General features: G+C 40.0%; 2 protein-coding genes across 2 annotated transcripts in view; one reads left to right on the forward strand and one right to left on the reverse strand.

Moving 5' to 3' along the window:
• PEX3 (peroxisomal biogenesis factor 3) overlaps positions 1-15,023 on the reverse strand; it is a 20,883-nt gene extending 5,860 nt beyond the window's left edge. The window contains exons 1-5 of the mRNA XM_063151390.1: positions 14,903-15,023; positions 6,867-6,998; positions 5,473-5,554; positions 1,574-1,617; positions 351-475 (exon numbers count right to left, since the gene is read on the reverse strand). Coding sequence (XP_063007460.1) covers positions 351-475; positions 1,574-1,617; positions 5,473-5,554; positions 6,867-6,998; positions 14,903-14,975 — 456 coding nt within the window. The 5' untranslated portion in view covers positions 14,976-15,023. The remainder of the gene's footprint in view (positions 1-350; positions 476-1,573; positions 1,618-5,472; positions 5,555-6,866; positions 6,999-14,902) is intronic.
• Positions 15,024-15,067: 44 nt separating this feature from the next.
• ADAT2 (adenosine deaminase tRNA specific 2) lies at positions 15,068-24,877 on the forward strand. Its single transcript, XM_063151391.1, has 6 exons — positions 15,068-15,150; positions 15,330-15,434; positions 20,912-21,062; positions 21,603-21,709; positions 23,396-23,468; positions 23,584-24,877. The coding sequence occupies exons 1-6, from the start codon at positions 15,094-15,096 to the stop codon at positions 23,622-23,624; spliced, it is 534 nt and encodes a 177-aa protein (XP_063007461.1). The 5' UTR covers positions 15,068-15,093; the 3' UTR covers positions 23,625-24,877.
• The last annotated feature ends 1,095 nt before the right edge of the window (positions 24,878-25,972 follow it).

The following is a 25,972-nucleotide window of genomic DNA, read 5'->3' on the forward strand; positions in this document are numbered from 1 at the left end:
GAATCATTCACATAGTATTACCATTTCACCAAAAAAAAGCAAAGATAATTGCATGTCGGCATTTAGATAGAGAGCAGCCTTCTTTAGGCAAGACAAATGCAGACAAAAGGCATTCTCCAATATTGCTGGTATTCAGGTAAGCAACAGTATCACCACATCATCCAAATTTAGATGCTATTAAGGACATCAATATATCGCACTGCCAGTAATGCTCCCACATACCCCCCTCTTGCAAGGAGCCTTGTTTTCCTTGCAGTAGTCCTGAACTACGCCCTACTCATCTCACCAAGCAATCCTTTCCCTTCCAAGGGAGTGCAAGGCCTACCTGTGACCCCCAGCAAGACACTTACGGTGCCGTTCTTGCCGAGCGCGGCGTTATCCAGGTAGATGTAGCCGCCGATGATGTTCAGCTGCACCCGCAGGAGAACCACCAGCATGCAGGTGCTGTACACAGCCACGATGCTGCGGGTGAAACCTGGCAACACAACACGGGGAAACAAGGTGAGCCAAGGGCAGACAGTGCTCCCCAAGACTCAGAAGTGCTGATTGCTTTTAAATACGCAGTCACATTTCTCTCACGCGTTTTCACAACATGTTTTCACAACACATACCCAAGATAATCACGAGTCTAACGTGCTGGATCTACAGCTAAAGTGTCCCATTTAAAGTCCTACGTTAATATCACTTTACGCATTACACAAAGTTACACAAAACATTAACAAAGCTATTTCTGAGAAAATAAAAATCACAAGTTGTTCAAGAAACAAAATGTTTAGCGTCAAAACATCTTTCTTCATTAGGCCAGGAAATACACAGTTTATATATTAGCCCTCATCATGCAATCTAGACACAACTTGCAGCTTGTCAGAGTTACCTAAGACAGGAGCAGCTAAGATCTGAAGAAGGAAAATTAAAATGAGCATCAGTTACCAGTGGCAATGAGGGTGTGTAGAAGAAGCAGGGAATAGCAGAAGGGAAGAAAGGAGTCAGAACAAAAGTAGGATCTGTAAAGGTGTTATGAAAAGGAGAAAAGACGAAAAGGAAGCAAAGAAGTAATGGTAGAATTTCACTGCATAATTATCTGAGTTTACTTTTTTTTCCCCTTCCACTGCTTCCATCAGCCAATAAATAAGATGATCCAAAGGCTTCATGACCACTGCTATAGTGGTTCTCTCTAACAGGCTCAAAAAGAGGGAACTGCTGGCCATGTAAAGGCTAACCTACATTTCTGATTGAATTTCCACTACATTCAGCATAGAATTTCTGAAACTAGTTTTATTTTATTGTAATGACACAGAAAGGTCTCACAAAATTTTATTGAGTAGAGTAGCAGGAAGGCCAATAGAATTCTTCATCTTGGTCTCTGAACTTCTAACTTCCCATGGAGCTAGGAAAAGTTCCTTCATGAAAAGCCTTTGAGGGGGCAGGGACAGAGAGGAGGTTTGCTGTGTGTGTTACACTGTCTTCATATCTACTGAAACAACCCAGTGTAAAGTTTGTTTTAAATGGTGTGAAAGAGATTATAAATCTACACTAAATAATTATGCAGACATAATCTTTCATTTCCACTTACTTATTATCTTTAAATCCTCCCAGATTTCTAACTTGTTTGCTGGCCTATGGGAAAAATAAATGGAAATATTAAGAATTGTATTTACTTGGAAATTAACAAGTATGGAAAATGACATAGTAGTGCTTTAAGGCAAACTTATTTAGCTACCATAATTACTCAAATCATACCCAGGTCTATATCTCATTCAAGAAAGGCCTCGTTCAAGAAAGCAGTATATAAACAGCACACTATAAAGGCACAGAAAAGATATTCAAACATTAATGTATAAATGTAGCATTTAGTAATGTCAATTACACACTTACATGATCAGTTTTGAGTTACTACAGTATGCAGTCAGAAAAAGCCACTGATGGTACAAAATGGTCTTTTCTGGGCCCTTGACTCTCTATATTTAATGTTGACTCAGTTCAGCAGGACTTTCTGTGTGTAATAAATGCAGGATCAAAATTTCACTGTGCTACTCTCCTGCAAGATTTACCATTGCCTGATGTTTTTTAAGTTCATGTATGATCATCAAAACCAAAGAGATCACAATCATCCATGGAAAAGAAGTCTTGCACCATCCACACCAACACATGTTGATCTTTTTTCTTGCATTGAGGCGTGTTCATTCTTTTGACTGACCAGCTCCTAGAAGTTTATATTCTGCAGTCAACAAAGCAGGACTGCAGATTGCATGGATACACCTGAACTGCCTGAAGTACATTGCCTATTTACAACTACTATTCAGAGGTAATCTTAGCAATACAGCAGCAGTAGCGGCAATAAGAGCAAGCTAACCACCCAAAATTTTCACCAGCCATTCTCACCTGTTAAGTACTGTCAGTAAAGAATGGCTGCTGTATGTCTATTGTGGAGGACAGATATTGTAAAAGTCACTTAGGGAAACATTTGGTAATTTCTTAGGATCAGAATTAACACTAAAGTATTTAGAGCCAAGAGTTCAAATTAACCTATACTTTACAGTAACCCAGTTTATTAAAAAAACACCCAAACCTCAGCACTTCTCACCAGAAATCATTTCTCCTTACAGGCACAACACGTGCACTTTGGCATTAGTTTGAACATTCTATTACTTACATATATAATTTTTTTTTACTTTCACCACTAACAAATAATACAAATAAACTGATACAATAAACTATTAAGTCTACAACTCTGAAAACTAAAGAGACAGATTAAATAAACAGTAGCTGAAAGAGATACATGGATCCATGGCAAACATAACCAATTCACATATTTGTTGCAAGCTACTTTGCAAAGCTTATCTGACAGAAAGAAGCTTTCAGAGACCAAGACAGGATTCCAGTCAGTCCAATGGAATGCCTCAGAGTTGGCCCTGTCAACCCACTTCTCTATGAGAAACTAACAGAGAGGAAATGTTTCTAGTTCAAACTCATTCTGCCCTTCTAAAACAGCTTTTTCAGGTTTTACAAAATGAAGCTTTTTACAAAAAATTACAAAAATTTTTTAAAAATTACAAAAAATTACAAAATGAACTGCAAACTACTACAGCAAGTTCTTAAAGCTTTGCTGAAACAAAACAAAGGAAGAACTTTATAAAAAAACACTGTAGTATTTCTATACATAAAACATATAATGGGACTCAAAGCTACTTATCAGGGCTAAGTTCTTCATGCAGAATGAAGAGATGTAGAGAAGCCAATACATCATCAGCCAACCACACTTGCACACACTATATCAAAACATTTTCTAGAGCTTACAGAGCTTCTCCTTACAGCACAAGGCAGCAACCAGATAACAGTTAAAGTCTGCAAGTATTAAGCCTAACAGTGGAAATTAATTTTTCATCTCCTGCAATTTACTAAGACTCAGCTGCTACTCAAAACTCAACTTTTACTTCATAATTATTTATTTGGAAGGCCGTTCTCACTATGGAAGGAAAGAGCAATGCAGACAGAAACCAGAGGTTTGGAATAAAGCTAAGTGCTGAAGATGTGCAACATCTGCAAGGCTGCAGAAGGAGGGACTTCACCTTATCTCATTCAATCACTGGGCTTTAAAAGAGGAGGACAGAACAAGCAAGAACATCTGTAGTCTTGGGTGCTGATACCTCTTCAAAAATTTCTCTGAAGGTCTGAAAACTTCAGCTTCCTTACACCCCCAGTGTACCACTGGCCACCTCAAACTTAAGGAAATGAGTGGATTTTAAGTTAAAGGATATTACCTAAAGTATAATATGATGTGTAACATATGATAACACAGATCCATAACATGTTAAGCCACAACACAGATTATGTGAGAAAACTATACATTTTCAGGGACATGAAAGAAAGGTAAATCTCCGTGTCTGCTCTTTTGTATAGTCAACAGCAGCACTCAGGGATCTGGAGCTGTTTGGTTGATCTCAAATGGAAGTGGAAAGCAAAGAAATCGATATCTCCATGCATAGCAGAGCTTCTTCAAAGAATAACTTCAAAGCGGAGTGAGCTTTGATGACTGATTCCATGATTTGTGCCTTCACAACCCCTTCCCTACATTTTAGTTCAAAACTTTCAAGCATGCAGTTAAAACTTCCTCAGTGTTAGTAAAATAAGAAGCATTAAGACAAATTCCACTCTAAATGGCCATCCATGCTTACAGAATGTTGCATGTAGCAAGCATTATTTTTTTTTTTTGTTTTTGTAAGTGCATACCACTAACAATGAAAAAGCCTATCTCTGTTTTCAGTAGGATTGTTGGAACTCAGAGGTACAGCAATGTACCCCTATGCTGTTTCAACTGGTCAAACAATTTAGAGACAGGAGGCGTATCTTGATAAAAGATTGCTTGTTACAGAGAACAAACTAAGGTACTATTTGTCTTCACCACTGAACAAAGGATTACAAAGTGTTGCAGACTATTTGCTGCACAGTTCAGATGACATATCTGGTGACCCACAAGCTCTTTTGTTCACTCAGTTTAATTTTTTCATCGAATAAGACTTCTGTTATGATAAATACATTTATTCCGTTAAAATTAACTTTTCCCACTTTCTTGTTGTTTGGGGTAAATAATATTCAGTAACAGTTGCAAATACCCAGAGTTTATTATAAAAACATTCAGGCTGCAATTCCCCCTTTAAATCAGGCTGCTCTGTTGTGGAAGTTTTTGGACTGAAAAAAGCAGTGACTGAATAGGTAACCTGTTAAATGCTGGACAGCTGAAGTTATAGCTGTATAAATAAACTAGTTGGAGGTAAACTAGAAAGACAGTCTACAGTGGGTCAGAAATCCTGTGGTTAATTGCCTACATAACACTCTTACTCTGTGCCATATACCAAGCAATTTAGGTTTAAGATATGCTGTTATGTACTTTATGTATTTAAAAACAGGCTATTTGTCCCTGCAGTTGCAAGGAATTCCAAGATGTTTGCTGACAAAGAAGCATTTCTGTTAATGTATGACATGTCCCTATTTGTTCAACTTCAAAAATAAAATTTAAAAAATTACTTTTCATCTCTTACATGCATTTGCAATCTCATCTTGGATACTTTCCACTACTACTCATGTCTGAACTTGGTAAGATTACATAAACATTTTACAAACACAACATCAACATCTCAGTCATACTCTATCATAATATTCTGTTCTTTTTAAGAGAGAACTAGATCCTCCAAGTACTTTTATCTACCTATTTTATAACCATTTCAACAAAAAACATGGCTCTCACTGCAGCACATTAAAGAAAGTATTGTTTCCTGTAATTTTTGGAAAATGCCATACTTATCAAAATACATGTAACATGACAAAGTATTTACATAGTGATTTCAAAACACCTTTAGACTAATGATTCAATGGGACACTAAACCAAAATTCTGCATACTCTCTACATGATATAAATTGAAAAAAACTTGTCATCAAAACAAGTGGAGTTCAACTCACTTAAGACAGTCTTACCTATTTTTAAGAAGAGATGTGAGACTCTCAGAGTTTAACTGATGCATTAAGGCATCCCTCAGTGTTGGAAGCATTGACAGTACTGTTATTAAAAGGAAAAAAACCAAACAACAAAACCTGTTAACATCAACAACAACAAAAAAACCCCCACATTATAAACCCATCCTCAGCTCACACTCAATAGCTGCTATGGGATGCACATCCCAGTGCTCAACAGGCAAAGCTGGGAGGAGAAGCAAAACAGGAAGCCCAGGAAGTACTCAGAAGGGCAATAACCCCAGTGCCTCTCAGGAGCTGGGGCACAATGCTGCCCTTATGTGACCATGTGGTTTTACTGGCTCAGCTGCAGATGTGTATCCACATCCTGCGCATACATGCCTCCAACGCCCCAGAAGAAAATATGGCAAAAACCCTCACTGCTGCATTTCTCCCAGTGAGAAGAAAAAGATCTGAGGTTTGTTTTTTCTAGCAAGAGAAGTGGAGAAAGGTATGTTATGAATGACAGAAAGCCAGTAGGAAAAAAATCGTTTCATTTTAGAATAATGTCTACTTGACAGGAACAGGAGATGGAAAACATGATAAATACTAAGAACAAAGTATGAAAAATCTTCTCAGGAATGCATGCTGCCAAACATAAGATTTTGCACAAAGAAGGGCAAAGAAAAACCTAATCCTTGCAGTAAGATCACTCTCAGCAGTACAAAATGGAAAAGATGAAAATAAAATACCAATTGGTCAGGGTAAATAGGTTGGACTTACAGCCACCCAATAAGCCATTACAAATTTAGACAGAATAAGAAAATACTGCCTAGTTTGTTTAATAAAAATAGTTTTGAATGGCCTGTATTTACAGTGATGAGGAATTTGTTAAAATTCTTCTCTGTCATCACCTTTCCAAAAATCCTAAGACCGGTGCTGTAAGAAAAAGTACTTTTTCTTTTTGCACTCCAGCTAGTCAGGAACCTTCACACTCTGATGGCTGATGTGCTTCTTATTAAAAATTGCCCACCAAGCTCTCCATGCAGCTTACTAACAACGTGATATAATGAATAACAAAATCCTGTTGTAAAGTCAGTATTGTTTGAATCTAAATGCTGTTTCACACCTCAGTACTACATGCAGTTTAAGGCAAAAGGTTCCTGGTCCAAAAAATTGTAACCTGCATGTATACTTGTAGATTTATTGATAGTAAGGGTTCAGATGCTCCCTAAATTCCCTTTAGTCCTCTACTCTTCAGACTCTTTATCTGCAAAACAACTCTATTTTGTATCAGTATTTAATTAAGATTTTGAATTTACCTACATTTCTTATTCCTCTTCCATCCTGACAATATGTAGCATAAATCCCCAAACACCTCCCCCTTATCTAAATCAGTAGCTACTTCTTTTCCTTACCTGTCATATTGCAAGTCCTCTGATTACTCTCAAAATGGTACTGCCTTCGTGCCTGAGCAATGTACTCAGCTGCCTCTCGCTCCTGGATTTCTCTGATTTTCTTCTGCCCATATTTTCCCAGTAAATAGACTCCTACAGAGAAATAGCCATATTAGAAGAAGCTTTTGAGAAGTGAGAAAGGTCCTTTAACCCCTTTATTTGTTTTTAAAGCATAAGGGTGCATAGTGGTTTGGGGTTTTTTTTGATATGGGGGTCTTGAGTACTTTAATAATTATTGGCAAAGCAATACTCAGAAAGAATGTTTTCAAAATTAATTAAAATGTCAAGGATTATGACTTGAATCAGGAGAAGAAACTTTCCTGAGAAGAGGTATCTTGCCATTCATAGAAGACATTTTTGGTACTACTGCAATGTGAACAACTAGTACTGAAGAGACTGAAACAAAATAGAGAAACAATGTAGGGTAAGGAAAAAAAAGAGATAAAGCAAACAGAAATGCACAGGTCTAGAGATGGATGAAAATGAAAATATTTAAAAATATATATTTCTAAAATTAGTAGAAGTTAGAAATAAAATTCAAGTACTAAAGATCACATATGAGAAAAATGTTATAGATCAACACTTCCTTCATTTGGTCCTGAAACATCTGTAGGAAGAGCCTGAGTTTCAATGGGGCTTGACTGTGCTTGTTCACACAGGCACAAACCATTCCTACTTTCCAGTCACACTCTTGAGAGTCTGACCATCCCTCACCACTCTCACTAGGAATCTTCATTTCCATTAAGACACATCAAAAATCTTTGTTTTGCATTTTCATCTCTTCCAGCATCCATCCCTGTGAAGATTCCCCCAACTGCTTGTCCCACACCACCAGGGGCTCAGATATCCATCCAGGCTGCCCACAGCCCTCTTCCCATCTTGCCTCATCTCTGCCCCCTTTCCTAAGCCATTTCTCAAGATGCCACTACACCTTCCAGGCTTATCCTCAGCACCTTGGCCCACTGTAAGCTGCTTTCCATTAATTGCTGCCCCTCCACCCAGGCCTTCTTACAGCACCTACCATGTGTCAGGCTCATCTGCTGCCTCCTGTATGCACTGGCAGCAGCAGGTTCCTACTTGGGTGTGTAACCAGTGTTCTCTCATGAAAGATTTGGAGGGGGCACAGAGACAAGGGAGGAACAAACCCATGCAAAAAAAGACTGCAGTAGAAGTATAATAATCTGCTGTCTGTGTGGACTAATACTTAAATTACTGAAGCTCCTCTACAGACAGCCAGCTCCACATCTGCCAGGTCAGTAACAGCACACAGAAGAAATGCAAGTAACAAACCAAGTATTTTTAATTTTTTTTTTCTCAAAGTACTTTCTAAAGTTGTAAACACGAAGTTGTCTTCAAAGTGCAATTGTTAAGCCAATATTGGAACAAACAAGGCATCTAACAGTTGCTGAAAGCTGAAAGTTTCAAAACTAATTTTATAAACCAAATCTACAAAAACTAAAAAAAAAACAAACAACCCTCCCCCCCTCCCCAAAAAAAACCCAACCAAAACCAAACACACAAGTACCATAAAAAACCCCAAACTTCCCAAGGTTTTGAATTCAGCTACATTTTTTAGGTAATTAAAACCTTCCAAAATACTCCCCAAAACTATTATCAGTGTTTGAAAAGCCTTGTCAACTTTGTGCTCCATAGTTGTAAGAAAATCCAGCTATTTATACTGGCATTATGTTTGCTCACAGGCAACAACAAGCCAGACCAGTCTGGAACAAGCACAGTCACTTCCATTTCCCAAAAGCCTCATAAAATAGAAATGGGTAAGTCTCTCCCTCACTTCAGCCTTTGGGCAGACTAGACTGCCCATTTGCCACATGAAATACTCACTTCATTAGATGCAAACTTTAATATTATGGGTCCATGTACAAAAAATGCAATTCCACCAATTAATTGTTAATCAAAAATGAGACTTCACAATCAAGATTATTTTAATCTAAAATGTTACCAATTCCTGCCAAAGATATCTATTTAGAATACAACTGTCAGGTTACTGACAGGTTTTTTTCAGCTAACATATTGAAATAGAAACAATTTTGTAGCATTACTGATCAATTCTTGAACACATGATTTTCTCAATCATTTTACCCCACTATGTTTTTCACATTACATTAACATATAGTCATTTGTCCAAATTACTACTTTTGTTTACTTTCCCTACACCCCAAAATAAATCCTTTTAACTTCAGGTTTTGTAGCAGAAAAGTCATAAGTAGAGCCTATTTATCTCAAATCCAAGTGTTGCTTCCAGAGGATGTAGGTGCTATAGACCCCAGGGTGCTTCCCAGCTGGCAACTAAAGCACCACAGAGCCACTCACACACACAGAAACACAAGATTTCCTGAATGCAGACATGAGTGTCATAGAGTCATGCAATCAGTTCAAGAAGAATCATGTGTGTGCCTGGAGGGATGCACAGGAGCAGCAGCTCTGAGACTGAGACAGCAGGAATTGCTTAACACTGGATTGTCAGGGCTGTGTGCCCACTCTGTACTCAGAGCTGCTGCGGCCTGGGAGGGTACAAAGTAGCTCTCACTCAGGTTTAACAAGGAGTCTCCACATAAAAACACTCGTCCAGAACAACGCAACACATCGTTTACACAATACAATACAACAATACAATACAACATTGTTTCTCCCTCCCTTCCCTGTACTAAAGTATTAACTTTGACCACTGTTAACAGATGGTGCTTGATCCAGGATTATCCTCTTCTCTGGAGAGTGATGCATTACAAGTTAACCAAAGGAAAAGCTGCTGAGCACCACCCTCCCACTCACCCACCTGAAGCAAACCCAGCAAACAGCAGTAAGCTTGAGGTATGGCTGCCAGCAGCAGACTCCCTCTGTCACCAGCTGCAGGGCTTGTAAGTGTAAGTAAGTACCTTACAAGTGGCCCGGAGGACACAGCAGTCACTTGTGAAACTCAAGTCTCAGCTGTGACAATGAACTTTTGCCCACTGCACTCACTCCTGAGAACAGCAGTGGAGCCTCTGCAAGTCTCTGGCTTATGAGACATTTCAAGGACTACCATCTGGGGGCTTGGCTTGCAGGGTGTTTGCATTTTTCTTCAGGACAGCCATGTGTATCTATATTAATTTGTTGCATTAATTCAGAGGACTTGACAATGATACAGGCTCTAAGTCCAGAATGAATGCATCACATGAAATCATCATGTGGAGTTGGAAGCAGGACCAGAGAAAGCCACATCCTAAAACTGCCATGATGTCAAGTCAGCTAACAAACCTGTAAAAAACTAAGCTGACATTTTGAAAGTCTCTTGCTATAAACATGCAAAGCCAATATAAGCTTTTTATAATAACTAATATAACTTAGTTTTGCTGCTCAGTATAGGATAGGAGGTCTGCAAAAAGTTACAGCAGCAAGATATATTCATGTCTAATGAGCTAAACTGTTGTACAGGTGAAGTTTCATGCTGAATCTTCCCATATGTTTCACACAAAACCAGGAATTAAGAAAATTCAGAAATAGTGAGGCTGTGCAGGAGATAATTCCTACAGAAACTTTTTTCTATCTTCATCAAAATATGAACTACAGAAAATACTATAGTCCCAACACATCTGATTTGGAGGGTTCAGAAACAGATGACTGATAAAAAAAACCCATCACCTGAAGTCAGATGCTTCAAGAACAGGAACCTCAGTAAGGATCTCAAACTACAACTGATCCAGTTTTACAACTGATCTAGAAGTGAAACATATTTACACGTGCACTGGCTGTCTGTGCTGGATTTGGCTGGGATAGAGTTAATTTTCTTCACAGCAGCTGGGATCAGTGCTGGCAGTAGAGGGATGTTTTGGAGTTGCTGAACAGGGCTCACACAAAGCCTTTGCTGCCTATCCCACCACCCCACCAGCAAGGAGGCTGCAGGTCAGAGGGAGCTGGAGGAGACACAGCCAGGACAGCTGATCCCACAGGGTCAAAGGGACATGTCACATCACAGGATGTCATCTGAGCGGTAAAATTAGGGGGGGATACGGGGGGGGGGGGGGGGGAGGGCATGTTCAGGGACAGCTGAGCATTGGTCAGGCCGGATTCTCTCCCTCACCCCACTGGAGAAGGGGTGTGTGTGTTTGTGTGTGTGTGAGTGGCTCGGTGGTGCTTTAGCTGCCAGCTGGGAAGCACCCTGGGCTCTGTAGCACCTGTAACCTCTGGAAGCAACACTTGGATTTGAGACAAATTTGCTCTGATTTGTCTCCATATCCCTCTTTGGCTGTAGCACTGTAAATCTCTTCCCACCTAAATGTAAGCAATGCAAGAAGTTTACAAACTCTGCAGGCTCTTACATGATCACCTAGTGGCCTCAGAGAGGTAGGGGGGATTTCTCACATCACAGAAATTATGGCTTCCCTCTCCCTCAGCCCTTCCCCTTCTTCACAGGTGGAATGGAGGGCTGAGCAGAACAATGGGATGCGTAATAAGGAGGCATCAGTTTCTCAGGAAACCTCTTTTACAACCCTAATTTTGCCCTCACTGCCATACTTACCTCAGGGAAAAAAAAAAAAAAAAAAAAAGAAAAAAAAAAGGGAAAATCTCAGTTTTAAGAATTTTATTAGGTAGAAATTGTGCTGACACATAGAAGCCTCCATCCTTCCAGGACACAAACAGCTCCATAAGTTGTGGTTTATCCTTATGTTCAAGCAAGCCATGCATCAAGGGACATAAAATTGTCCTGTTATGGAACCATCTTTTAAACATGCAGGTACTAAAGCCTTATTCTCTGGGTAACACTGAGTCTCACCAGAGCATACTTAATGCCCCTGTGCTTACTCACAAACCAAGCCAACTTTCTCTGCTAAGCAGAGAGATTTCTGAACTGAAATGCTTTTTCTGCAGGCCAAAGGTTGCAACAGATTAAATTCAGCAATAATTAATGAACCACTGAAATCAGGACCATACATTCCAGACACACCCTGAGCTTGTTCTTCCACTGCAGCAACAGAATTTCAATGGTGAATCATTTTGCAATACCTACTGAAATCTACCTTGAATGCTGAGAAATAAAAACTAATCAAACTATCCAATAAAGACCTGAACCTAATGTGTCCTTGCAGCTCCATCATGCTCTGTATCTCTCTACTTTCCATATTTCTAGTGGGTTAGATCACAGACCACTAGATTTTGCTGGCAAGAAAAGATTTAAGTCTTTTCAGTATGCAATGTATTTTATATTGTCAAAGAAATAAACTTCTGAAGAAAGGGTTTGTACAGGGTCTCTGCTAAGGTGAGGCCCTCTCAACCACACTCTGTGGTTAAGGGGGAGTTACACATTTTTTCAGTTGCTTTTTCCCTCAATTTGAGCTCTTATTTAATGAGATTTGTATCTTCATAAGTAGTAAAATCTGCTGTAGTGTTGGGATTGAAAGAAATTGTATGAAGAATGACAGCCACTGATAACACACATGGAATCCACTTCAGTAGAGAGAAAAAGCTAACAATCAACTCTGATTTTGGTGCAGTAATTCAGTAACACAACACTGATACAATACTGTTCAGTAATAATGTAGAAACTCTTCTGTATTGTCTAATGAATCATTAAATATTCACATTAATCTCTGACGATGTGCCAGTTAAGGACTTAAAATCACTAAATTTTCTGATGTCCCATTTTCCTTGCTACACCCTCCTTCCCAGAATATGCACCTGTAGCTCTCAAAAAAACACCACAGAAATGTAGATTCCAGGCCCTGCTATTAAGGCAGCAGATTTGGATACTTTCCTTAAATCATTCAGCCACTTCCAAATATTCTTTGTTTAAAAGCAGTAGGTGAGGCTGCATTCCATCCTTCAAGATTCAGCAGTACTTTTTGGAGAGTCCACCACAGATCTCAAAGTTCTGATTCACTGGTGGTGGCATTGCTGTAGCTTGTGGGGTTTTTTCAAGATCTGAGCCATACCTATGGAGATGACCAAAGCACTCAAGGTTCAGCTGCTGAACAGCTGTAAAGCAGCACTCTGCAGTAATTCACTCCATCTCCCTGCCTCCCTTAAAACACATGGTGCAAAGCTGCTGCTGGTGGCAGCTAATGGTGTTCACCTGCTTGTGGAAACCCAGATTTACTTCAGTCTCAAATGCATAAAAAGCAATTCTTTACAGTCCTCAAATACTACATGGCCTGAAGAAACAGATAATTGATCCATGCTGCAGAAAATGATAGCATGGTTTACATTAATTTGGGCCACAATTATTAGTTTAAGCACATTTCAGTGAGTAGCATTTTAGTGAAAGGGACACTGAGCTGTATATAAACAACACCAATGATAAGGAAAAAAACTGCAAACTCAGTTATGCTAGCTTGGTTTGCAGGCTGGCAGAAGGCTGCTCATGCATGAGGAATTTAAGATTTCAGACTATGAGAGCCCCAAGTTCCCAGATACCTGCTTTCCCACTTGGGAACTGATCCATGTTTAGTTGTTGAAACTGGGAGAAGTGATTTTTTACTATTCCACCACTCTCACACAGACAGCTGAAGGAGAGAGAACATCTTCCAGGCGACAGCCTGGTGTGTGAAAGCAAATCTGTTTACTGAACATGGTGGGCTGCAAGTGTGGTGGTAAACATGACAGCTCTGCACTCACAGAGCCACCAAACCTGCAGGTGAGGGGGTGAGCTGGAGGAGCAGCCTGACCAGTATGGCAGTAACCATCACCCAGCCTGTTATCATGGATTAATTGGCACTCTTTGGAAAACCCCAGAAGGAATTGATGATGAAAGAACGCAGATGACACAAGAACCACGGCAAGCCAGAAGTAAATGCAATTCACCTTCACAGGGGACTTCACCTGAATATATGACAAAATGTACTATAAAAGCCCTGTAGCCCTCAGAACATTCACCTGTTCAGGCAAGTTCCAGTTCTGTGTCATTTACACTGGGTATAAGAACATCTGAACACTGAGTGCACAAAGACTTGGCTGTGCCTTTTGAGGAGCATCTAATCTCCAGCTGCACAGCTATGCACTTCATCATTAAACAGAGAGACAGACCCAATGTGCTCTTTTAAATCTACTTCCAGCTAAAAACAAACCAAAAATAACTTCAACAGAAGGTGGAGCTTACTAGACCATAACCACCCTACAGGTTCTACAAGAGCCTTAAGGGAGAAATTGCTTGAATAATTAATGCAAATCCTCTCTGTGAAAGTTTTGTGTCTGCAACTGATGTATATTTGTCCTGAGAAGGGCAACAAAGCTGGTGAAGAGTCTGCAGCACACGGTCCTGTAAAGAGTGGCTGGTTGGCGGTGTTTAGTCTGGAGAAAAGTAGGCTCAGGGGGAGCCTTATCACTCTCTACAAATACCTGAAAGGAAATTGTAGCCAGGTGGGGTCGGTCTCTTCTCCCAGGTAACAAGTGACAGAACAGGAGCACACAGTGTGCCAGGGGAGGTGCAGGTATGCCATTAGGGATAAGACACTGGAATGGGCTGCCCAGGGAGGTGGCGGAGTCGCCGTCCCTGGAGGTGTTTAAGGGAAGACTGGATGTGGCACTGAGTGCCATGGTCTAACTGCCAAGGTGGTGTTCAGTCAAAGGTTGGACTCCTTGACCTTCTTTCCAACCTAATTGAGTCTGTGATATTTCACAATTCACCTCAACACACAAATGACATATGAAAAGTGGAGGTTTTCAGCCTCCATCCCCAAAACAACACCAGTGTCACCCACGCTTTGTGCGCTTCAATATTGTTTCAAAGTAACGCCATCACTTGCTGTGCGAGCACCTGGGCAACCCGAGCTCCTTCCCGTCCCGTAGAGCTTAAGGGACGGCGCGCAGGTTCCCTCCCAGCCTCGGGGGAAAGTCCTGCGGGCTCTCTGGGGGCGGACGGGAGCACTCCGGTGTCCCCAGAGCCCTCCAGCCGGCGCGGGGCCCAGCGCCAGCTCCGAGGGGCCGCTCCGGCGGGAGCCCCGCGGGGAGGCCCCAGGGCCGGCACCGCCTTTCCCCGGATCACCACCCCCCGACCGGGCACTCACCGCCAAGGAAGGTGCCAAGGACCAGGCATTTCTTCTTGTGCCGCTTAAGGAAACTCCAGAGCGACCGGAGCATCCTGCGAGCCTGGCCCGCCCCGGCGCGGCCGCCCCTCGGGTCCCCGCGGCGGCGGCGGAAGGGGCGGAGGCGACGGCGGCGCCGCCCGCGGTGCCCCGGAAGCAGCGCCCGGCCCGGGATGGCGGAGGCGGGGGAGGCGGCCGTGCTGGCCTGGATGGACCAGGCGCTCGACGTGGTCAGTGCGGGCCGGGGCTCCCGCCGTGCCGCGGGGAAACCGCGGGGAGCCCCGGGCCCCTCACGGCAGCGGGGCGGGGCGGGGCGGGGGATGGGGCCGGCGGAAACTCGTCCCGCTGCTGTAACGCCGTCCTGTGCCCCTCGCCAGTCTGTCCGACTGTCTGTCTGTCCGTCCCGCAGGCTAAGGAGGCGCTGGAGAAAGGGGAGGTTCCCGTGGGCTGCTTGCTGGTCTACAACGGCGAGGTCATAGGCAGGGGCAGGAACGAAGTCAACGAGACGAAGAACGTGAGTGCCGCGGGCCGGGGACACCGCGGCTCGGCCGCCCTGCCCTGGCTTGTGCCGGGGCTGGCTCTCAAACGTGCTCTCCTGAAGTCACCGGGGTTAGGAGTGAGAAATGACCGTGCAGCCTCCCCTGATGAGGTTCTGTCCGCAGGCCAGAACAAAAACTATTTCCTGCACATTTTAGACCTGTTGCAACCTTAACCAACTATAACACCTGGTGCTGAGAGACCCATTAGTGCCAACAGGGATTTTGTATAACTGGAAGTTGTGGATAAATTAATCTGACTGCAGGGTCTGGCTGTAATTTATGTTAGATGTCTCAAATCTGAAAACATAATAAAAAGTTAAAATGAGTCTTCTAAGCTGAAAAATATAACAGTAAAGATGAATCATTATAGTAATTTGTTCTGCAGGACAATCTGTAATGTATTAAGAGAATTCTAGTACAGCTTTAAGAAAGCCAGATGAGAGAAAAGTTAGGGGTCTCATGTTACACAATTGTAAGCACTGTGGGGAAGCAGACGCTTCTTGGGAAAATCATGCTAGAGATAGTAATATTGTGTAGAAATCACATGTTAATAAACAGAACATAACTGACAAGACTGATTACAAAATCAAAATCAACTTCAAAATGTCAGGGAAGCTTTCAGGCATGTTTTGTGTCAGGGCTGTCTGAAGGTACAACTAAAATGCAAGGAGCCTGATTTAAAATCAATCAGCTGGAGTTTGGAAACAGTAATCTGTTAATATCTCTGAAAGCAAAGCTTTTTTCGAATTGCTGCTCAGCTCAGATTTCACTTCTTTTGTGACTCAGTTTTCATGAATGTTTATATTATAGTGATTGGAAATGCTGGGTACTTAGTGCTTCTAAATTTTTTATCATTTTAATTGCTCCACGTAGTCTGAAAAAAAATCTAAGCTTGAAAGCAGTACTTGTTATGAAATGTGAACGTAGGAAATTGTTTTCAGTTTTCTCCTAACGATTTCTGGCATTATTTAGGGACCATCCTGGAGAAAAAAACAATCTTCTTGAACCATTGAGGCAGTTCCAGCAGACATCATAAATGTCAAGGTCTGTTTTAAAACTAATTTATTGTCCCACCTTATACTGAAGGACTTCTCCAGAACATCATCCCTCAGATGGCTAAAAAATGTCTAATTTCCAGTTTCAAATTTTTTTATGTTCTGTTCATATCTCCCTGTTCTTGTGCCAGCACCATCCATTATTTTACATAGCTTGGATGTATTTAAAGTCTTATTCCTTTTCAGCTTTTGTTTTTCTCAAGCCAGCTGTTTAATTTCCTCTCAGAAGACAGGCTGGCTTTCTGTGTTCATTAGAATAATTCTTTTATATAGCCATCCCAGCTTTGATTCATTCTTTCTTGAATTCACTTAACCAGAACTCTTAAGAACACTTAACTGGAATTTTATTCCAGATGGACTTGTGCTTTGTTTGATAACAATAGTAGTTCACATTCTCCCTGGAAGAAAGTCCACCCATGTTTTCTGGAGCTTCCTTGGTCCTTTATGCTGTTTTGTTGGGTTTTTTTGTTTTGTTTTTTTTTGGTTTTTTTTTTTTTTTTTTTTTTTGTAATTTTCTTTTTTCTTTACTCCTGTCTTGAAGGTCATCCACCTCCTGAATGACCCTCTCACCCTGTCACTTCTCGTGATGTCTTTCATCGTACAAAAGACATCACATCATCAGCTGCTTTCTGTAGGGGTTTTTCCAGTTAATGCCAGTGACACGACTGGAAACATTTAAGCCAAATGATCTTTGAGTGTCTGTGGTAATGAGTTCCCTCTGGAAAAATATTTCCCCTGTCAGTGCAATGTCTCTTCTTTTCTTGCTCACCTTACATTCCTTGCTTTAGGCTGTTTTCCCCACTCATAGTAATTTCGCAGGTTGTGCTGTGCCAGATGCACTGGAGATGTCCAGAAAAACTGATGTTTCTCTTGCCTAGAAAAAACATTTGTCAAAGGAAATTACTAAGTTAATTTAGTCTCAGCTATCTTAATATCTTAATTAACTAAGTTAATTTAGTCTCAGCTATCTTCTTGTTAAATTTACCTTTTATAAGGACTAGCCCTTGTAACACTACCTTTAAAGGTTTGTTATGTTGCCTGCTTTACTATTGAGACCCTCCTGGATAGGTATCATACAATCCTGACACCTGTCCTTCCTGGTTTTTATTTCTGTGACTCTGTTTGCTCTGAAGGTTTCACTCATTTAACACTCTGCCTTGATGCATTAAAGCATTGCTATGAGACTGGCAGTTTTTAGGCTGCCAAAAATGCAGCTTTATAGCATACTGACTTTTTGAACTCCATGAAAACTTTGTTCCTGCTTTGAAGAAGTAATCATTTATCTAATTAGATCTTCAGTACTTCCCTGCAATTCTGCCTTTGGTCAGGAATCAGCTTGCCTCTGAGCCTTTTGTCAATAAATTCTGTCTTCTCCTTAAGCAGGTCCCTGCGTCCTGTGATGTAGTGGGCTGAAGTTAGGAGCAGGTAGTGTCTTCTTTATGCCCTCTTTCATTATGTTCCTAAACTGCTCATTTTGGCAAAAAAAAAAAATCAGTTGCCAAAAACTTCAGTGTTTTCAGGCTGTCTCCTGTCACCCTGCATGCCTTTTTTTTTTTTTTTTTTTTTTTTTTTGCCTGCCATGTCCACAGCAGGACACATTCATGTCAGAAATACTGCTGCTTACTCTGTGGAAGGTATTTGCAAAATTTCTGATCATTGCAGTGTTCTGTGAGGAGTTGATTTTGGGAGAAGGGAGTATGTGTACAGCTGTGTTTGCTTTATTTTTTCAGGAGCATAGCTGTGGCATCAGCATTTCAAAATAGACATGACACTACTTGTCTTCCTTGGGCAACAGTGCAGCAAGTGTCTGTGTAAGACATTGGGTTTGGACAGCCTGGCGATTCGTTCACAAGCCTGTGCCAGTGCTGTGTTCCCTCTGGAAGCTCCCACACTTGCTTGTTCACAGTCTTGCCTCAGGCCAACCTGAGAATTTTCTCCCTTACAGCATATGTGACCCTGCCCATCAAGAAATGTGGTTTTGGCATCTTTATTCCAACATGTGATCAAATAATTCACTTCCCAATAAAATGTTCTCTGTCCTGGGTCCTTTGTTGATACACACAGACATCTCCTCTTTGTTCTGTTTCCTTGGGTCATTTTAGCAAGTGTCCTGCAGGCACTGTAGGGGATTGAAAATGAAGTATTGTTTTTGTAGTGAAGCCACAAAATAACGCAGAGATTTGAGCTTTGGACCCCTTTACTCTCGCTTGTTAATTATGGTCTAAAATTTAGAAAGTAAGCTTTTTAGGGCAGTGGTGATACCTTTATTGTCTGTGATACCTTTATTGCCACAGTTTGGGGCACTGTCAAGGCTTTTGGCCCATTGAGTCAGCTTTTTTCCCTTGGTACACCATTTGCCACTCTGTGACAATTCTCATTTTCCCTTGCCACTCTTAACCTGCTTTTGCTTTCTTGGCTTTAGAATAGTGTGTAATATTTGGCAAGTTAAGCTTATGAATTGAATCAGTGATTCAAAATTAAAATAATCTGTTACTTTATACACAGCAAGTCAAAAAAAGGCTATCTGGTAATAGCTTAATACAAAATAAAATCTTAAGACAGACCTGGAAGGTTAGTTTTTCCCTTTTATCTTGTCTTTAAGATGGACCTTTAATAGGTTGAGTAAGGAGGGAGCTCAAGAAACAAATGTAAACCTTCCCCTTGCGCATCCTTTCCACTTCTGGAAGTTAATAGCTTGGGGACTTCCAGAGTCCAAGGCTATATCTGGATCATTGTTTCTGGTAGCTATCCTCCATGCACATATCCTCCATGAATTTGTCTTAAACCTTTTTTGATCTCATTTTTGGTTCTGGCTCCCATAGCATCCTGTGGCAATGAGTTTCACAATATAATTTGTGAAAGAGTACTTCCTTTTGTTTGTTTTATATATGCTGCCTGATAATTTCATTGGGTGCTCACTTGTTATGAGAAATAATGAATCACAGTTATAACTGTGATTTTTCCACATTTTTCTTGATTATTTTAGAAACCTCTACTGTAGTCCTCTTAACTTGGAAAACTATTGACTGTGTCTGTTAAGAGCCACAGTCTAGTTAGTCTCTAAATGGGGATGGTTTTGTAACTTGGATAATCCTTTCTCATCCTGAGGTGACTTTGTCCTGATGTTCCTGTGTCTTCAAGACATGGCATGACCAAAGCAGTGTTTTACTTAAGATATGGGTCCACTGGTGTGCAGTAGTGTTCCATATTAGTGTAATCTTGTCTGTGTAGCTGTCTTCTATTACTGCAGAAGCTGGTAGGACCTGCAGCAGCTGCATGGCCTTTCTAGGAGGTTTTAAATGTATTTGAGCAATATTAAACACAGCAGTAAGTTATGAGCCCTTGGCCGTGTATTGCAGAGCATCTCAGTGTTATCACCATAGATCTTCACAGTGCTAAAACATTAACCCAAGTTCATGTTATGAGAGGAAGCTATCAAGGGTCGTGTAAGGACATACAAAACAGAAGTACAGATATAATCTGGATTGATTAAGTCTTACTCTAATGCTCATATCAAAAACCTTTTTTCACAATAGATAGAAAAGGAAGGAAAATACTAATAGTCTTCATTCAAATAAGCATCAGGTTCTAACTGAAGAGTCCTTTCAAAACTAGGCCTTCCTGAAATTTTTGCTGTCACATTTCATTGGTGTAACACAGTGCTGCAGGCATTTCAGAGTGCTACTGGGACATTGGTGATTGTTTTGGTCTCTCTGCTAATAAAGTCAACGCTTGTGTTCACATTTTTGTGACATAGATATTGAGATACTAATCATTCAGTTATCTTAGATGAAAAAAGAGAAATTAATATTCCTTTGTCTTTTTGTAATCAGTCATATGCTGAAATCCCTGCCTGTTACTTGAGGGACTTACTGTACATGTATCCCCAGGCAGCATTAAACCTGAGGCAAACTGTTCATAGTGTATTCGTTCCTTGTGAGCACAGGAATATTGTCAGAGAGAGGAAAAGGTACCAGCAAGGAGCATTTTGTTAATATTTCCAGAGAAGGTAATCCAGCCTGTATTCTTGCTTTTGGAAGTAGAGCAGGCTATGGGCTACGTCAGTTGTGCCAGTGAGCTTTGTGTGTCCCTTAAGCCTCAAGCAGAGCTTTCATGTCCTGCCTCACTGTGCTGGCATGAGTGAGAGAGGAGAACAACTGACTGTGCTCCTCTGCCTTGGAAAAAGTAGAAGAAAAAACTGTCACTTGTAGCTCTTGTGTGCTACACACAGGAGGTTGGAGTTGAATATTTTCTTTCTTGGATTGAGTATTTCTTCTGCAGTCTGGGTGCTATAAAATGTCTTTTGCAACTTGAAGCAGCAAAGAGCATTACATTACTTCTATAACAAAAGTGAATAAATGCAAACTTTAAAGAAAATACTTGTTTTTCTCTTCAAGGCTACCCGACACGCAGAAATGGTGGCAATCGACCGGGTCCTTGAGTGGTGCAAGCAGCACAAGAGGGATTATCGGGAGGTGTTCCCGCAGCTGGTGCTGTACGTAACTGTGGAGCCCTGTATCATGTGTGCAGCTGCCCTGCGCTTGATGAGTATCCTTTCCTGCTGACTCACTCTGGGAAGCTGGCTCAAACCATTGCTGCTTCCACTGTGGGCCCACAAAGAAAGGCTGGACAGTGTCAGGGAAAGCCACGAGGGGTGGTTTGAGGGTCTGCACCCACCTCCATGGTGAACAGCGAGGGACTCAGGGGTGACAGAGATATGGTGCAGTTAGGGCAAACAACTGTTAGAGATTACAAATACATTTTAGAGATGTTTCTTAGGATGTAAAATGAGTCAAATGCAGTTCTGTGTTCAGCTTTGAATGTTGTATCAATCAGTAAACCATGTCTTTGTATGACCCTGCTTTGGAGATTCATGTTTCCCCTTTTCTGAGAAAGGCTGGATGTGCCTCTTCAGCAGTACATCTTACATCATTCAAAAGTAAGTTCTGATTTTACAAGGGAGGAATTGTAGCTCAAGCTAATTTAGTTTGAAGAGTTCTAGCGCATTTTAGGAAATTTGATGACTGCCTAGATCAGGCTTCTGTACTTCCTGCTTGTTTTTCACTTAATACCTTGACTCACTCCCATAAATTCCACGGGTCGTGTACGGCTGTCGAAATGAGCGATTTGGAGGCTGTGGCTCCGTTCTGAGCATCTCATCTGATGATATGGTGGACTCAGGAGACCCATTTGAAGTAGGCTGTAAAATGTTTCCTTTGTTTTCCAGCTAGGGTGCTGTGCCTGGCTTTGCCACCAGGATTTTAGAATCTTATGCATCACTTTAAGAGGACATAGATGGAAGATGATCAAAGTCAAGTAAAGTTGGCCTAATCAGAAAATAATGTAAAAAAAATTAGGTCCTAAAAGAAAACTGAGGAAACCTTGATGACAGTCTTAAATTATTTAAAAGGATGTGTCAAAGGGTAAGGGAAAGAATTATGCTTGTGGGACAAGGTAAGAATTAAATATATCTAAAATACGTGTAATACTTAGAACAGTAAATATATGCTACAGGAAGAGATGGGGGGAAATGATTTTAAGTTGCAGAATGTACAAATACATAATCAATAAATATCAAGTAACAGCAACTTATAAAATTACTGGGTTTTAGCTGAGCCACTGGAAATTATTGTATTTTTGTTTTCAGTCTGTGATTTTATGAGGTAAAATGTATTAGCTTAGACTTACTTCATGTAGTTCAAATCCCAAAATAAATCTGAACTGCAACAGTAGCAGAGGAAATTCAGTTTAGCTATCAAGAAACTTTCTGAATAGTAGGGATACTGAAAGACTGAGCAGTGTCTGAGATACTTTAGGCATCTTTGTCATGTGAGAAAGGCTAGACAAGCATTCAGTGGAGGTAGAGTATAAATAAATCTAGGTGCTTTACAGCATGATACTACCTGTGTACCCATACATAGATGTAGAGATTATTTATAGCATTTTATTTATTACGTTATTCACAGTTGTACATGATTTTGCCTTAGACAGTGATACTGATTCCTGGAGTTCTTTTCCACATTTCACATTAATGACTTAATGAATGTAAAAAACAAGTAGCGTGTTTCAGCATTGTAAATAAGCACTAAAGGCTCAAGGCTCAAAGAATTTCAGTCAGGAAAACAATACTGGTTGGCACTCCAGTGTAAACATATTAGGCATCTTTCTGTCAGTGTGTCAGTGAGACTAACATCTGAATTAATTGGTGTAGTTGGGACTGGAAGAGTGTTCATTTGCTAACATTGGCATGTGGTATTTCATTTTTTAATACATTCAGAAGACAGAAAGGAGAAGGTTCTCAATACTATGAATCTTTTGTTTCTGTAGGCAACTGCAGTGGTATGTATAGGAGTAAATACTTGTTTCCTAGCATGGGTGGAGATTTATTTAGTGTGAGTGACATTTAAATGCTTTGTCATTAGTGTTCATGGCATAGAAAAGTATTTTAGAAGGACCAAAAAGATCTGAAAGGTGACTGTTAGGAATAAAGAATAGATATGTGGATGAGTGTTTTCTGTCAGGAATCTTATCTGCAAATACCTAGGTGTATTTCTCTTATGTTTCCAAGTGCTTGAGGAGTATGGGAGGTTGGAAACACATTCATAAGAAAGAAATTGTAGATTTCATAAAAAATTTTACAGAATTTACTAAGAAAGTTTGTTTTACCTAATATTAAGTTATTACGGAAATTACTTATTCTATTAAGCCTCAACATAGTGTTTTTAAAGTGTATTAGGTATTAAACCTGAAAAAGAGATTTTTTTTGACCCCTAAGTTGACAGTACAGTTGTTTAAAATTATTCTGTACTCAAGGCATTATTGTGAAGCATGGAATATGTTATTCTCAGATGTGCTCACTAACATCATTCTAATTTGAACAGTGCTCTTCTGGCTATCGTGCTGAAGAAGCAGTGGAATTGTTAAAAGCTTTTTACAGACAAGAAAATCCCAATGGTAGGTTTTGCATTAATGCATCCATTTTGATCCCAACCTAATTTAAAAGAATGTTGGCACTGGAATTACTGTAATTCACTTCTGATGATTCTTCTCCTTTCCTGTTTCTTGGCAGCACCAAAATCCAAAGTACGGAAAAAGGATCGTCGTCAGTAGCCCTACACTTACCAAAAAATAATATGTGAAGGTTTCTTCAGCATGCTGCTTTTTGAAAATGTGCAGTTCAATCAAACTCTGTTTAATTTTCTCTGCAGGGTTTTTACTAATAGGATACTTAGTACCTGTTCCTGCATTTTTATATTTATGATTTCTTGTTATCATGAGAAATCAAAAGAGTAAATGGCTGTTTTTAGAAAGAGGAAAACTGGTGGTTCAAGTCCACTTGTTTACAGACAGATCCATTACAATGGTATTCTGTACAGTACATTCTAGGATATTTTTTTCCTTCTATGTGTGGAGAAGCATCTTGCTTTTCAATAGGAAATGTTTGCTTAGGCAAGCAAGCATCTCTCTTAGAAGGTTACGTTTGTAAGTCCTTTACAGTCTCTGTGTGTGTAAATTCATTCAAAAGGCATATAAAGGAATTGTACAGTCCTTGAAGACTTAAGACCATTGCAAATGTTTCCTCATTTTTTTCTACCTTAGCACCAGCCAGATTTTCAGAGGTAATTTCTGAAAGTCACATACCTGTGTAGACAGGGACATACAGACAATCACACGTCCGTTTGTGTCTGCTGTTGCTTAATAAGGATAAGCAAGTATCACTTGACTGCATAACACCTTCATACAGAGTTGTGGAGAAACTCTCCACAATTCTCTTTAGACTGTCCACTCCTCTTGTGAATATCAGCATAAGAAATACTTCATTTTTAAGAATCCACTAAGAAGTTGTTCTGAGCTCCTAAATTATTTACTAAATATATATATATATTATATATATATATATGTTAGTATATATATAATTATATACTAAATTATAGTAACCAAAATGGCCAAATACAGGGGAAAACCCAGAAATTAAGTTGGTAATAATATGAATAAAATGTATTTAAGACACTTTTCATAGTGTTGGTTGGCTTTGTCATTTCCATGTACTTTGCCTGGCCATGCAGTAATTTATAATCCAGAAGAGGGCCTTCAAGTTCCACTAATGAATTAAGAATACGAGTATGGTTCAGTCTTGATTGTATACCTCTTAGTGGATACTTACATGAAGGATGAAATTATTGGTAGTTTATTTGGCTGTTACTCAGAAATTTGAGAAATGCTGTAGCTTTTTTTATTTTATGCAGAAGAGTGTTCAAAATTTTATAACTATAAAAACTAAATACAGTTAAATTTTTTCGGTATTTCAAATAAATGCTTTCAAAAGTGTTTTTAAGAAGAATATTAAAAACATTACTTTGTCACCATTGTTCTTAATAACTTGTATTTTATGTTTTTACTTAATGTTTACAAAATGACATGGGAAAGAAGCGTTTTTACCATAATAGGTATTTTCGGAGTTTAGAAATAATATTTCTTTGCTTAAGCCCTTTAACTGATGTCAGTAGCCTGTCCTGTTCTCCTGACCATTACTTCGAGCTCTCTTTGAGTCTTTCCCATTCCATAAACAAAGGTTATGACTGTGTTTGTAGATTTAATCTGCCTCAGAGCTCAAAGGGCTTGTGAACCAGACAGCTAAGCTGAAAAAGCTATTTAGGAACAGACCATTTTTAATGACTGGGATGGATGGCTTTATTGGAAAGAAACAGGCATGCCTGTGATGATGGTATTTGGCTGGTGATAAAAGATGGCAATTTATCACTATAGATATACTCACATCTCAGCTGGACCATGATTTTACTTATACCTTGAAGAAATCACTGAAGCCCAAATTAAAGACATCAGACATCTGGCTCGTCACTGACATCAGTGATGGTAGGAATCAGAGCCTTCATACTGTTTTGAATCAGGACCTAAATCTCTCAACATGGTTTCCTTTTCAGAGGGGCTATGAATACTTTCCTTTCTCATTGCTTTCTTTCACAGAAGGATGTTGTTATTGGGACATGTGGGACAGTAGGAGCCATGTAAATAAGTAGAAAGATTACTGGTAGTAGGACAAAACACATTTTAAAAGCTTTGTCCAATTTTTCAGCCCTTAAGTTGGAACAGATTTTTTTTGTCAGTGGTAGCCTGTCACTTAATAAACAGTTCAAGTCTTGTGCAAAGCCAAAAGAGGCTGAAGAGGATGAGAAAAATAAAAATTTCTTTTGAGAACGATCAGGGCTAATAATGTGCATCCTGGAACAGAGGCATGGAAGAAAAATAGTGTAGCACAATAAAAACGATCATTTTTCAGAAAGGTTATAGAAGATACTTCTGTTTAATGTAATATGTAATCGAAAGAAAAATGGTCTAGTATTGAGGTAAGTTTGGATGGGGGAGGGGTTTGTTTTGGCTCTTTTGGTTGGTTGGTTGGGTTTCAGATTTTTTAGCATAATAATTAGCTTGAGGAACAA

Source organism: Melospiza melodia, chromosome 3, assembly GCF_035770615.1.
Source record: "Melospiza melodia melodia isolate bMelMel2 chromosome 3, bMelMel2.pri, whole genome shotgun sequence".
Lineage (NCBI taxonomy): Eukaryota > Metazoa > Chordata > Aves > Passeriformes > Passerellidae > Melospiza > Melospiza melodia.

Excerpts from the sequence above, each read along its gene's own strand:
- ADAT2 (XM_063151391.1), top strand. The coding sequence starts at position 15,094 with ATGGCGGAGGCGGGGGAGGCGGCCGTGCTGGCCTGGATGGACCAGGCG. Across the intron at positions 15,151-15,329 it reads TGGACCAGGCGCTCGACGTG|GCTAAGGAGGCGCTGGAGAA; the intron begins GTCAGTGCGGGC and ends TCCGTCCCGCAG. Across the intron at positions 15,435-20,911 it reads AAGTCAACGAGACGAAGAAC|GCTACCCGACACGCAGAAAT; the intron begins GTGAGTGCCGCG and ends TTTCTCTTCAAG.